This window comes from Garra rufa, chromosome 12, assembly GCF_049309525.1.
Source record: "Garra rufa chromosome 12, GarRuf1.0, whole genome shotgun sequence".
NCBI classification, from domain to species: Eukaryota; Metazoa; Chordata; class Actinopteri; order Cypriniformes; family Cyprinidae; genus Garra; species Garra rufa.
This window is the reverse complement of record NC_133372.1, coordinates 11,466,184-11,478,814: the sequence shown is the minus strand read 5'-3', so window position 1 is coordinate 11,478,814 and position 12,631 is coordinate 11,466,184. Positions and strand designations below refer to the sequence as shown.

Here is a 12,631-nt window from a genome sequence, read left to right as displayed (position 1 = left end):
CGTTTTTTTTTTACAGCTGATTTAGGGGCAGGCAGCGAGCGGTCGTGAAGAAAGGTCAGCTGAATATGACACTTTATGTTTCAGCCTAGAATCGCTGATATAGCCTTTAAGTTTTTTTTACTTGGGCTGTCAATCGATTAAAATTTTTAATCGCGATTAATCGCATGGTTGTCTTGAGTTACTCGCGATTAATCGCACATTTTATCTGTTCTAAATGTACCTTAAATTAACACTTTTTAAAGTTTTTAATACTCTAATCAACATTGGCATGGATGCTTTAAGCAAATATGTGTTTATTATCAGTGAAACCATACTGGACATGAAGACTAACTTGTTTCAAATGTCATAGATGTTTTTCAAATAACTTGTTCATGTCTATTAGACACATGAAAAAAGAACATAGAAACACCAGGTTCCCATTACTTCTCTTTCTTTGCACTGAGCAATTTACTTACACAAGCCTGTTTACATTATTTGCAGGACAGGGCAGCTCACTTCTTCTGAACATGCAAAATCTACATTATTATTACATTTGTTTGCCTCTCTGTGCCCACATACTGTCATTTGATGCAGCCAAGTTCTCAACAAAACTGTTTCCATTGTTTTGATGTAATATTTCTGTTATCAGACAACCAAAGTAATATGAAATAATAACTGAAAAAAAAATCCTGAATTATGATCATGATTCAATCACTGAAAAGAATCATTTACCGGCATCTGGACATAAGTCACTATTCCCTGCATTATTATCGTTGTTTTTAACTTCCTGTTTGAATGCCTTCAGGATCCTTTGACTTTTTAGGAGTTTAGCCATTTAAAGTTATGTGATCCCAAAAACCTGCTTCTTTTATGTTTAAATGTATTGTTTTGGTTATAATGTACTGATTGGAGAGCCTGGTCTCATGCAAATGCGCACTAGCACGACTTTCTGTTCTATTTGGCGTGCTATTAACAAGCTGAAATTAACTTTGGGCGTACATATGATATGCAATTATGCATGGGTTTGACGTGCATTTAATACGCCGTTTCGCGTGCATACTCGTATGTGGCTTTACGCATCAACCCCACAGCAACAATCCTAACGTAGCCCGACTCCGCTTGCATTTATTTAAATATGGAGAAGTGCCGGTGTACGCAAAAGGATAAAATACAGAAGTACCTGCGTACCGGCCCACTTCAAGCACTGAATGAACATAACATCTGTTTTAACCGAAAGCGCTGCTCCACTGCCGCTCGCTGAACAGTGCAGACGCAGATATGAAGAGAGGGAGGTGCGCGCGCATTCATTGGGAGACCTCGCGCACGTTCAGCAAAACCGAAGAGCCTCAGAAACTATATTAGGTTTGTCCAATTATGTGTTTATGTATTGTTGCTAGACACTTTTTGCTAGGTTGGCAGCACTGCATCCATTTCTTTAACTATGGGCTAGGTAGTGGGTCAAACAGAAAAGCGCGCTGCGTTAATCGCGCGTTAATAAAATTAGTGCCGTTAAAATGAATTTGCGTTAACGCGCGATTAACGCGTTAATTTTGACAGCCCTATTTTTTATCTATAGATTTTAATTCAAATCGTGATGACTTGAGAGAGCTAAATTAATCTGCCGCTGGGTCGTTACTTTAATAAACAAAAATTTTAATTTAACAAATAAAAAGTGTTCCAAATATATTTCTAAATTTACTTTGTAAACTAAAACGAAAATAAATGTAATCACTTTGCTATTAAAAACAGCAGCTGTATAATGGGGAAGAGAAAGAGAAAGTTCCAGTTGAACTCGGGCCAGTAATTCTGATGCGCTGTCGGACAAGGTCCGGGCGAGGTTTTAGGAATTTTTGCAGCGAATGTTTGTTTAATAGCCTATTTAACTTTATTATTTGGGCTAGTTTCATATTTAAATGTATGTATGTATTTATTTATTTATTTTAGCGTTTTGTAGGCTGCTTGTTCACTGACGGAAGTGCTAACAAACACGCACGTTTGTTAATGTTTAAGCCTCATTTATTTTGGGTTTCAAAATAATATTCTTATTTTATATATAGGCCTATATACACAAACGTTATATATAATGTGTGTGTGTATATATATATTTATAAATAATTTAGATATAAATAATTTATAAACACCGCACCATTTTTTTTTTCGTTTGTCTTTTATTTAAATTGCCTACCTTTTATGGTGTAAGTTTTTACTGTGCTGCTAATTTCTGATTTGAGAGTGATTTGTTTGTTAAAAAATGTTAGGCTACCTTATTAAAAGTATTGCTCTTAACAGACCTGTGTGTTTTGTGTCACTAGCGCAGTGTCCGTTCTCGAAGCATATAAGCTCTGCCTGCGTGAGGCGCGCCGCTTCCAACTTGCAATGTTCTGTTACAGTTTATTAATTCTGAACGTGTCATGTGTCCATATTGCACCAAAATGCAGCACTGCACTCCCTTGGGTCCACAGCAAAAATCAATTGGATGAACTGTTCTCAACATAATAAAAATGCTAAAAGAAAGATATACAGAGATTCCTGCCTTTATTAGAGAGAAGAATATGTTGTTAGCCCCTTCGAAGCTCAAAAAAATGGTATTCGGACCAGACCTATTGTGCACACACACTGCCGTGACACATTTCAGTTCAAACAACATGTAAAATTAAATTCGCATCTGATGACATTAATGCATTTTTATGGTTAATAGAATAAACAATCCATAGAGCACAAGCACCAGTCATACTTTTGTTTTCATAAATGTAAATCTATAAATGTAAAATGATTTGACAAGTGAACGATTTGATCTTTCACCATCAGACAAAAGATCGTGCATTGGCTGATCTCGAGGTCCATAACCAGCATCTGAAGGCAGAGCTGCGGAGTCTGCAGGATGACCTGGCTGTGCAGGAGGAAGAGTTGGCCTATCAGCAGCAGGAGCTAGAGCAGCTCAGACAGCGCTGCAACCTGCAGGAACACCATCCCAAACACGGCCACCGCTTTCTTGAAGGCCTTTCCCGTGACCCATCCCTCTCTGCTTCCCTATCTTCACCGGAAGTCCTGCGTAGGTTGGACTGCAGTGAAGAGCGCCCCTCTCGTCTGCAGGCATCTCACCTCTCAGAGCTCAGTGCACTACACAACACCAGCCTAGAGCTCCACAGCAAACCTTCACCTATGGAGCGGGAAAAAGAGAGACCACACGCCAGACAAACTTTTGTCCCACCTTCAGAGGAAGCCCCACCCAGCACACACTCTGCATCCCCATGCTCGCTTACTATGTCCGAACACCTTTCTGTGCTCGACTCTCTGGATGCAGATAAGGTAAGCATGCAGTTAATAGTATTTATGTACTACTAATAGTATTCATTGATATTTTAGATTTATGTTTTTAGACTCCCGTGTAATATTTATTCCCTTTTTTTGGTTTGTGTTTTGATTTTTAATATAAATTTATTTCATTAGACAATTTTTGAATTCGGACCTCTTAACACCACAAATTAATATTGTAACTATTTGATCAGTTTTTAAAATGTAATTAAATGAAAATATAATCATTTGCTACGCAACAGAACTTGTATACTCTATATACTACCAGTCAAAAGTTTTTAAACCTTTTTTTTTTTTTTTTAAGAATTCTCTTCTGCTCACATAGCTTGTATTGTATTTGATCCAAAATGCAGTGAAATATTTTTACTACTTCAAGTCCTTTTTTTTTCTCGAATTCTTTGATTAGAAAGATCCAAAGATCAGCATTTATCTGAAATAAAAAGCTTTTGTAACATTATACTGTTCAAAAGCTTGGAGTCGGTATAATTTTTACATATATTTTTTTTAATTTTGGGAAAGAAATTATGGAATTTTTTTTTTTTCTTTTTTTTTTTCAAGCAAGTGTGCTTTGAATTGATCAAAAATGATGATAAAGACATATGTTAAAAAAAAGTTCAATTTCAGATGCTGTCCTTCTGAAATTTCTAATCATCAAAAAAACTAAAAAAATATATCCTTTGCTGTTTTTAACAATAATAATAATAATAAAGTTTTTGAGCAGCAAATCAGAGTATTAGAATGATTTCTGAAGGATCGTGTGACTGGAGTAATGATGCTAAAAATTCAGCTTTGAAATCACAATTACCTTTTGAAAATATATTCAAATAGAAAAGTTATTTTTAATGGTACACATATTTCAAAATTGCACTTTTTGCTGTACTTTGGATCAAAAAAATGCAGGCTTGGTAAGCAGAGAAGATGACTTCAAAAAAAAAAACTTTAAAAATCTTATTGTTCAAAAACTTTTAACTGCTAGTAAATATAAAAAAAATGCAATGGTTAGAATTGGCACCACACGTTATTGGTTCTCTCTGTTAACATCATGATTGGCAAGTTAATGATGTGGTAATGGTGTAGCTGTTATGTTTTAAGGTTCATGAATTGGACAATTCAGATGTGACGCCGTCTCGTTCTCCCCTTGGTTCCACCTCTCCTGGGTCTGTGCCGGAGTGGGTCAGTGATGGATATGGCAGCAGTGAGTTGTTTTTATACTTGCTTACATTTCTGTAAGAGAGACTGCGTGTGTTTAAGATGACTAACAAGGAAAATGATCTTAACCTTAATGTGTTTGTTTGTAGATGTGAGCTCAGAGTTGGAGGCCATGCTGAAGCTTGAGTTGGAGAATACAGAGCGTTTAGATGCTCATTTTGTGGACTATCTGCGTTGCAGAGGAATGTCACCTGCAGAAAACACAGATAGCGCTGCAGGCAGCATGCATGAGACCCATGAGGCCCTCACACCTGAATTACAGGTAGGCCACATCTTTATAATACCACCATCACTCATACATGTAGAATTGGTTGATTTAGTGATTCTATATCTGTGTATCATTCACAGGCTATGCTAAAGCGCGTCTACCAGGAAAGCTGCAGAATCCTGTCTTTGTCCCATCGCCCTGCTCCATCTGGTCAGTCCCGCCCAGATTCTGAGCCTGCCCCGCCCCCCTCCTGGCAAAGGGAGAGACGGGCCTTACAGGAGACCATCTTATCACTCAGAGAGCTGCTCTGCAGGATGGCTGACAGGGAGCCCAGGGTGAGGCTCATCTGTTTATTGCTTACATGATAGATGCTTAAAGTCATGTTTTAACCATGTTGATCATTTAGAGGCCCTGGTTTGCTGGTCAAATATTATGCAGTAGGCTTTGTAGAGTTAAAGTAAATTTGTAAATAAAACTGCAGATCCAGAGTTAGTATAGTCTAGAGTTGGTGTACATTTAATCTAACGTTCCACTTGCATTTTTAATGTTTGTGTTTGTGTATGCATATGAAGAATGACAGTGGGGACGTGGACTGGAGGCGCGAGCTATTGCAGGCGGTCCGCAGTGTGTTTGACAGTGAAAGGGAATGGCTTCACACTCAGCTTCAAGCTTTCATGACAACCTCTACTCAGATGGACCTCACCCCTTTGCTGGATCAGTTAAAGAAACTGTTTCAGAAGCAGGTACTGAGCAGCCCATCGTGTGATGCTGTGTTTGATGCTGATATTGCCATATTAAAGGTGTGTTCACACTTGTCATGGTGTCTTGGTTTGATTAAAACAAACTCTGGTGCGATTGCTCTGTTAGTGCGGTTCATTTGTGTGTAAGTGTGAACGCTGCAGACTAAGACTGCTAAAAAGATGCGGCTCGGTCCGCTTCCAAACAAACTTCGATGCGGTTTGAATGAAATATGAACACAACATGGACCAAATACTTCTTAAACCCATGCGACATGATTTCACGAAGTGAACAAGTGGTTTATCCAAAACTAAACAAGGTTTAAAAGTGCCTTTTTATGAGCTCTTTGTGTGTTCGTAGGTGGTGAAAATAAAATCATGAGCACGCTTAGTCCAGCAGACGGCATTGCGTGTATTTGACTATAAGTGGCGATCAGCAGATGGAACCGTGAATGGGTACTTTGATGTCATACACCGGCAGCACCGCTTTAAGTCAAATGCACCTTTTCCTTTTGTTTATAGTGTTCATTGTGTTCCATCACGAAATATGTCATTCAACCCGACCAATCTGGTTGTGAACGTATCACTATGCCTTCAGGTTCGGTATCTTTAGGTTCGCTGTCAAAAATGTCATTGTGAATGCTAAGTGGACCAGGACCAAATATATCATTTTCCTTTTTGGTCCAGATCAAATGAACCAAACTACAAGTGTGAACACACCGTAAATGAATTCAAGTGCTTTTATTCATTAACTATTCCGGTTCCTTTTTAAGGAGGAGCAGCAGTGGAGATCTCTAGAGCAGCTGTTCAATGCAGACCGTCACAGTCTATTGGCTGAGGTGCGCACTCTGCATGCACAGCTGCATGCAAGCACCCAGCAGAGCCAGGAACAGCTGCGGCAGCTGCAGGATTCCCTGCACACCACAAAAGAACAGGGCATGGAAACGCAACATCAGCTGCATAGAGATGGTATGTTTTTCACAATTCAATTGCAAGATTTGAAAAACCAACAAAACAGTCCCCATTTTAACTTTGTGCACTGTTCAGTTGAAGAGCTGGAGTCACAGCTGCAACAAGAACGGACAGCGTCACATGATCTACGCACCTCTCTGGAAGTTGAGAAAAGTAGGGGATTGGAGCAGCAGAAGCATTTGGAGGCGGAGCTTAAGGTTGTGTCAGTGCTGAAGGCAGAGCTTGAGGAGACCAGGCTACAGCTTCAGTCTACGTATAGAAATCAAGATGAATTGAAGAGTCAGATTCACAAGCTCAGGTACAGCAAATATGCATGCCTTTTGAATACGAGTCGTCGCTTTGGTAGAATGCTGTATTTTTGGTTTGGTTTTTCTGAAAAATGTTTGTTGGTTTTTCAGGCTAAAGCTGGAAAATGTTGAAGCTGAACATCAGGCCTGTCCACTGGCATTGGAGAAAGAGCAGGCTAGAGTACAGGAACTGCTGGAGGACCTTCAGCAGCAGAGACTAATCAACCAACAGTCAGCTGAGCAAAACCACCAAACAAAAGAGGTGAACCCCATTTTTGATGTTTAAACCTTCTATTAGTGGGGAATTTGATTTGTTCCAAATCTCTGAATCAGTTCATCAAAATGATTTGCTCAGATTCAGTCCCTGTTTTTATTTAGTGGCTTTTGTTCAGGGTCATTGAATAATTCTTAATGAGCATGCACAATTTGTATTGTTACCACGGTTGTTCTGATACAACGTCACTCTGTGGCATCTTTTTTACAATATGTGTTCAGAATCTAAAAAATCTCTTCTGTTCACCAAGCCTGCATTTATTTGATAATGAAGCAAAAGCAGTAATATTGTGAATAGAAATTACTTTTTGGCATGAATGCTTAAAATTTACCAAAAGTGATGATAAAGACATTTATAATGTTACAAAAAATTACTATTTTTAAATGTTGTTCTTTCTATTCAAAGAAATCTGCTTTCAACATAATGAATTTTTTTGAGCAGCAAATCAGAATATTCGAAGGATTTCTGAAGGATCATGTGACTGGAGAAAAGATTCTAAAAAGTCACAGGAATAAGTAACTTTTTAAAATATAATCAAATAGAAAATTATTATTTTAAATGGTAAAAATATTGTACTGTTTTTGCTGTGCTTTGGATCAAACAAATGCAGGCTTGGTGAGTAGAGACTTTAAAAAAAAACATTAATCTTTTGAAAAACTTTTGACTGGTGGTGTAGTTTACATCATATACTGTGTATATATGCAGGTAATGTTGAGATATATATATATATATATATATATATATCTCAACATTACCTGCATATATACACAGTATATGATGTAAACTACACCACCAGTCAAAAGTTTTTCAAAAATATAAATATAATACGCAGTATTTGTGTAATTCATTACTAAATTTGTTTAAGTGGTGATACTGAGGATTATGAAACCTGTGAGGATTGTTTAATTTAGAACAATTTGATGTAGTGACAAGCCTAAGTATGATCTGAATCATTTTTTTTTTTTTAAACAGTCTTTGCACCAGGCTTTGAATGAGCAAGCATCACATGTCAGTCAGCTTAATTCCGCACTGGACCAGGAGCGAATCACATCCTGTAACCTGCGCTCTGAGCTCCAGATTGAGCAGTCTCGTTGTGAGGCTCTATTAGCCCAGGAGCGCGAACGCACTGAACATGCACTTTCCCGCCTGGAGGAGGAACGCTCTCGATCATCAGAGCTCTCGGAATCGCTTTCTCGCCAAGCCCAGGAGCACACGCGCCGTCTACAGGAGGAAGCCCGCAGACAGGAAGCAGCCAGTGCCCATGACAGAACATTTATTCAGGACCTACGGGCGCAACTGGAACAGGAGAGGCGTCAGGGAGAGGACCTGGCAGCCATGTTGGAACGTCTGCAAGGGCAGGTGCTGGAAGGGAAGCGCAGGCAAGCAGAGGTAGCAGAGCAGGAGGCACACAAGGAGCAGGAGGAAGTGAGAAAGCTCCGTGCTGCTCTGGAGGGCCTGCAGACTCAGAAAACAGAGGTTGGACGCACTCTAGAGGCGGAAAGAGAAAGAGCTGCTCAGTTACAAACAGAGTTGGATGTGATCAAGGAAAAGATGAGAGTGGTGAAAGAGAGGGAGAGAGTGAGGGAGGAGCAGATGGAGAGGCAGAGGAGGCAGGAGAAACAGGAGCAGGTGGAAAAAGAGCGACGACAGGAACGCACTACTGAGAAACTGGTGAGGATAAAGATTGATTCTCTTGAAAGGGATAGTTCACCCAAAAATGGCAGTTACGTCATAATTTTCTTATTTGCTTCATTCCAAACCCATAAAACTAAAACCAAAAACATAAGTGTAAAGGATTCGTTCACTTCCAGTATTAAAATTTCCCGATAATTTAGTATCCCCTATGTCATCCAAGATGTTCATGTTTTGCCGCCTTCTGTTGAACAGAAATCAAGGTTTTAAGGAAAACATTCCAGGATTTTCTCCATATAGTGGACTTCAATGGGAGCCAACAGGTTAAAGATCCAAATTGCAGTTTCAATGCAGCTTCAAAGGACTCTGCATGATCCCAGCTGAGGAATAAAGGTCTTTTTTGGCAAAACCATTGGTTATTTTCTTAAAAAAAAAAAAAAAAAAAATTTATGTACTGTTTAATCACAAAGGCTCATCTTGCACTAGCACTGTGCCTTTCATGTGGTGATTACGTAATGTGAGAGGTCCGGCTAGAGGAAGACAAGCATTTGTGTTTAGAAAGTTATATATTCTGAAAATGACCAATTGTTTCGCTAGAAAAGATCCTTATTTCTCGGCTGGGATTGTGTAGAGCCCTTTGAAGTGGCATTGAAACTGTAATTTGGACCTTCAACCTGTTGGCTCCCATTGAAGTTCATTATATGGAGAAAAATTCTAAAATGTTTTCCTCAAAAACCTTAATTCCTTTTCGACTGAAGAAAGGAAGGCATGAACATTTTGGATGACATGGGGGTGAGTAAATTAACAGACAATTTGTACTTTTATATCAACTAATCCTTTAAATCAGTTCATTGTAAATCACTTGTTCCTGGAACAAACAGTTTAATTCATATGGATTCTTTTTACAATGCCTTTTGTACTTTTTGTTACCTGGACTTTTAAAAGTCCTGTTTTGTGTTTTAAAGATTAACAAAATGTTTTGGAACAAAAGGGGTAGTAAATCATACCCATTTCATTTTTGGGTGAACTAACCCATTTAATTCAATATGTACATCATTGTTTGCTGTCAGTATTTTAGAGCACTGACGTTATTTGCTAAATTCTCTCAGTTGGAGTTGGAAGTGTTGCGTCAGAAGGATCAGCAGCGGTTGAGGCAGCTGCAGCAGACGCTGGCAGACCTTGAGCACAAAGAGAAACAGCTCACATCAGAACGCCTGCAAAGAGAGACACAATCCAATGGCCTGGCCTTAGGCCAGAGTGCACTTGCAAGCATCTCTCAGGTAAGATTCCCAAGTATTAAGTACTAGTGACAGTGTGTCAGACCCCCCAAAATGCACTTATACCCAGCAAATATACCCATACCTACTGATTATCACAAGCTTTCATGCAGATGAAAGTGAAGGGGTAGTTTACCTACAAATGAATATTTTGTCATAATTGACTTACCCTCATGTCATTCCAAAACTGTATGATTGACTGAATTCTTTGCAAGTAGTTTCAGCTTTCTAGGACCCTTTTTTTTTTTTTTTTTTTTTTTTTTTTGGTCATTTATAGCGGAAGTTGATGGGAATTCACTCTTTAATAGTAGATTAGTGTAAAAGCCTCTCAAGGCATTTTTGCACTGAGGAACCTTTCTGTAGTTTCTACTATTGGCGGAAGTACTTGCTTTTTGGATGTGTTCACACCGTGGGAACTAGGAACGTATTTGGTTCTAGGAACGCTGTTTGGGGGAACTACAGTCAAACCAAAATTTATTCAGGTACCTTCAAATTTTCAAATTATCAGTTTATTCGCTATAGTTTAGAAAATGGTAATAAAATATGACAAGAACATTCATCTTGATAGCTATTCAACCTAATTCATTACATGTCTTTTCATCAAAGTTGTCAGCTGTTAAATTTAAATACACAGTTAGATAAGCAACACATGATCAATTATACTGTATATAGTCCACTGTAACATATTATACCCCCAAATTGTTCATACAGTTTACTTTATTTTGCTATGCCCACTTACATAAATCAACTATAGTGTCCTGCACCCACTAGTATGTATAAATAAATAAAATAAATTTATATCTGATGTCTACATTTTTGGTTGGACTGTAAATTAGCTCCTAATTCAGAGTAGGGTCTTAAACAGTTCTATAGGAACTACCAGTGACATAAGTGTACGCTGATTGACCAAACGCTAACACCGGCTACCTGGCATTTTTAAAAAGCCATGTAAAAATAACTACTCCATGAAACATGTCATAAATACCGTAATAAATACAAAAAACTGTTGGCTTAATTGTGCCTAAACCGTTCAGAAACTGAATACCAAACACTACTGAAACAATAACAAAATAACATGCACAAAAATATTAACAACTTTTATTAGCAACAAATAGAAATTTAATAAAAAGGGCAAATACAACAGTCAAACAGAATTAAATTAACAAACATCCTGGGGTGCGTTTCCCATTGAACGACAACTCATTCAATACATATATGTATATGTATGTGTGTGTGTGTGTATGTATGTGTATATATATATATATATATATATATATATATATATATATATATATAAGGGCCGGGACTTTAACGCGTTAATTTAGATTAATTAATTACACAAAAATAACGCGTTAAAATATTTTAACGCATTTTAATCGCAATACGTTTTGCACCGCGGAACGTTTCTCACTAGATGAGATTCGGCGGACCGATTATACTGGAGCACAAACTAGCGTTCAGACAAGCCAAAGACGTCCGTCCTAAATAGTATTGTATGTCCCAAATCGTAGTATGTTTAAAAAGTATTCCAAAGATTCCCGGATGGTCTACTACTTAACGATCAATGCACACTCTTAACTGCTTATATTGCCCGCAACACACTGCGCCGTGAACGAGGATTCGATTAGAACTACAAACACGCATAAAAAGTGTTAAACTACAAACATGGAGGATATACGCCATAGACATAATAGAGATAGACGCCACATTGGCTGCTGGAAACGAGAAATGCGGCCGCCATCTTGGACCGGTCATACTCTGGAATTCATTACATCGCGTAACAGCAGCAAAAGTGAGAGAACATGCCTGAACACTGTGTAGGATAGGTGTGTGTGTGTGTGTGTGTGTGTGTGTGTGTGTGTGTGTGTGTGTGTGTGTGTGTGTGTGTGTGTGTGTGTGTGTGTGTGTGTGTGTGTGTGTGTGTGTGTGTGTGTGTGTGTGTGTGTGTGTGTGTGTGTGTGTGTGTGTGTGTGTGTGTGTGTGTGTGTGTGTGTGTGTGTGTGTGTGTGTGTGTGTGTGTGTGTGTGTGTGTGTGTGTGTGTGTGTGTGAGCGAGAGAGAATGAAATACTCCAAGTAGACTCTAATGTAATATAGTATTTCTTCAACTCATTAAAATACCTTTACCGTCACTATCTGTTTCTGCTTCTCTATCATATTTATAGTGTGTGATTTGCAAAATTCCTATCATAGCCTACACCTCATATGGTTATGGTTGCGCTTTTGTCCAAAGTGACATAAATACAAAACAATATAATACTTAAATTTAACAGGGAACAGATTGAGATGTCAGATTATAGGCTAGCTAATAAGGAGAATAGCAAAAATGAACAACGTCAATTCAGTCAATAGCATAATGAAATAAACAATAAAAATGAGGGAAAACAGCAATAATCAACAATGTCAATTCAAGCAAAATATTAGTGATGTGACGTTAAACACCGAAAGCTTCGAAGCTTGTATCAAAAGAACGAAACATCTCACAGTGAAGCACTGTACCCACGTGACTGCTTCATATTCTGATTAAAATAACGCGTTTCAAGTGTCATTCGCTTTTTGTTAAGAATGCATCATAATACGAATAAATATGTTATTTACAGATTAATTCAAGTAAAATTACATTTATTTTTTATTTTTTATTTCTGACAGTTTTCGTAGCACAAATTGATGTATTTGATGAAACTGTCCAAAATCGCTTTGAGATCTGGGACGCAAAGGCAACTTTTCCCACCTTTGAACACAA

General features: G+C 38.2%; 1 protein-coding gene across 1 annotated transcript in view; it reads left to right on the top strand.

Annotated features, from left to right (window-relative positions):
• Nucleotides 1–12,631, top strand: part of pcnt (pericentrin) — a 53,988-nt gene that overhangs the window by 35,952 nt on the left and 5,405 nt on the right. The window contains exons 37-46 of the mRNA XM_073851761.1: nt 2,788–3,288; nt 4,387–4,489; nt 4,593–4,765; nt 4,852–5,046; nt 5,284–5,454; nt 6,222–6,417; nt 6,496–6,718; nt 6,819–6,969; nt 7,954–8,652; nt 9,723–9,893. Coding sequence (XP_073707862.1) covers nt 2,788–3,288; nt 4,387–4,489; nt 4,593–4,765; nt 4,852–5,046; nt 5,284–5,454; nt 6,222–6,417; nt 6,496–6,718; nt 6,819–6,969; nt 7,954–8,652; nt 9,723–9,893 — 2,583 coding nt within the window. The remainder of the gene's footprint in view (nt 1–2,787; nt 3,289–4,386; nt 4,490–4,592; nt 4,766–4,851; nt 5,047–5,283; nt 5,455–6,221; nt 6,418–6,495; nt 6,719–6,818; nt 6,970–7,953; nt 8,653–9,722; nt 9,894–12,631) is intronic.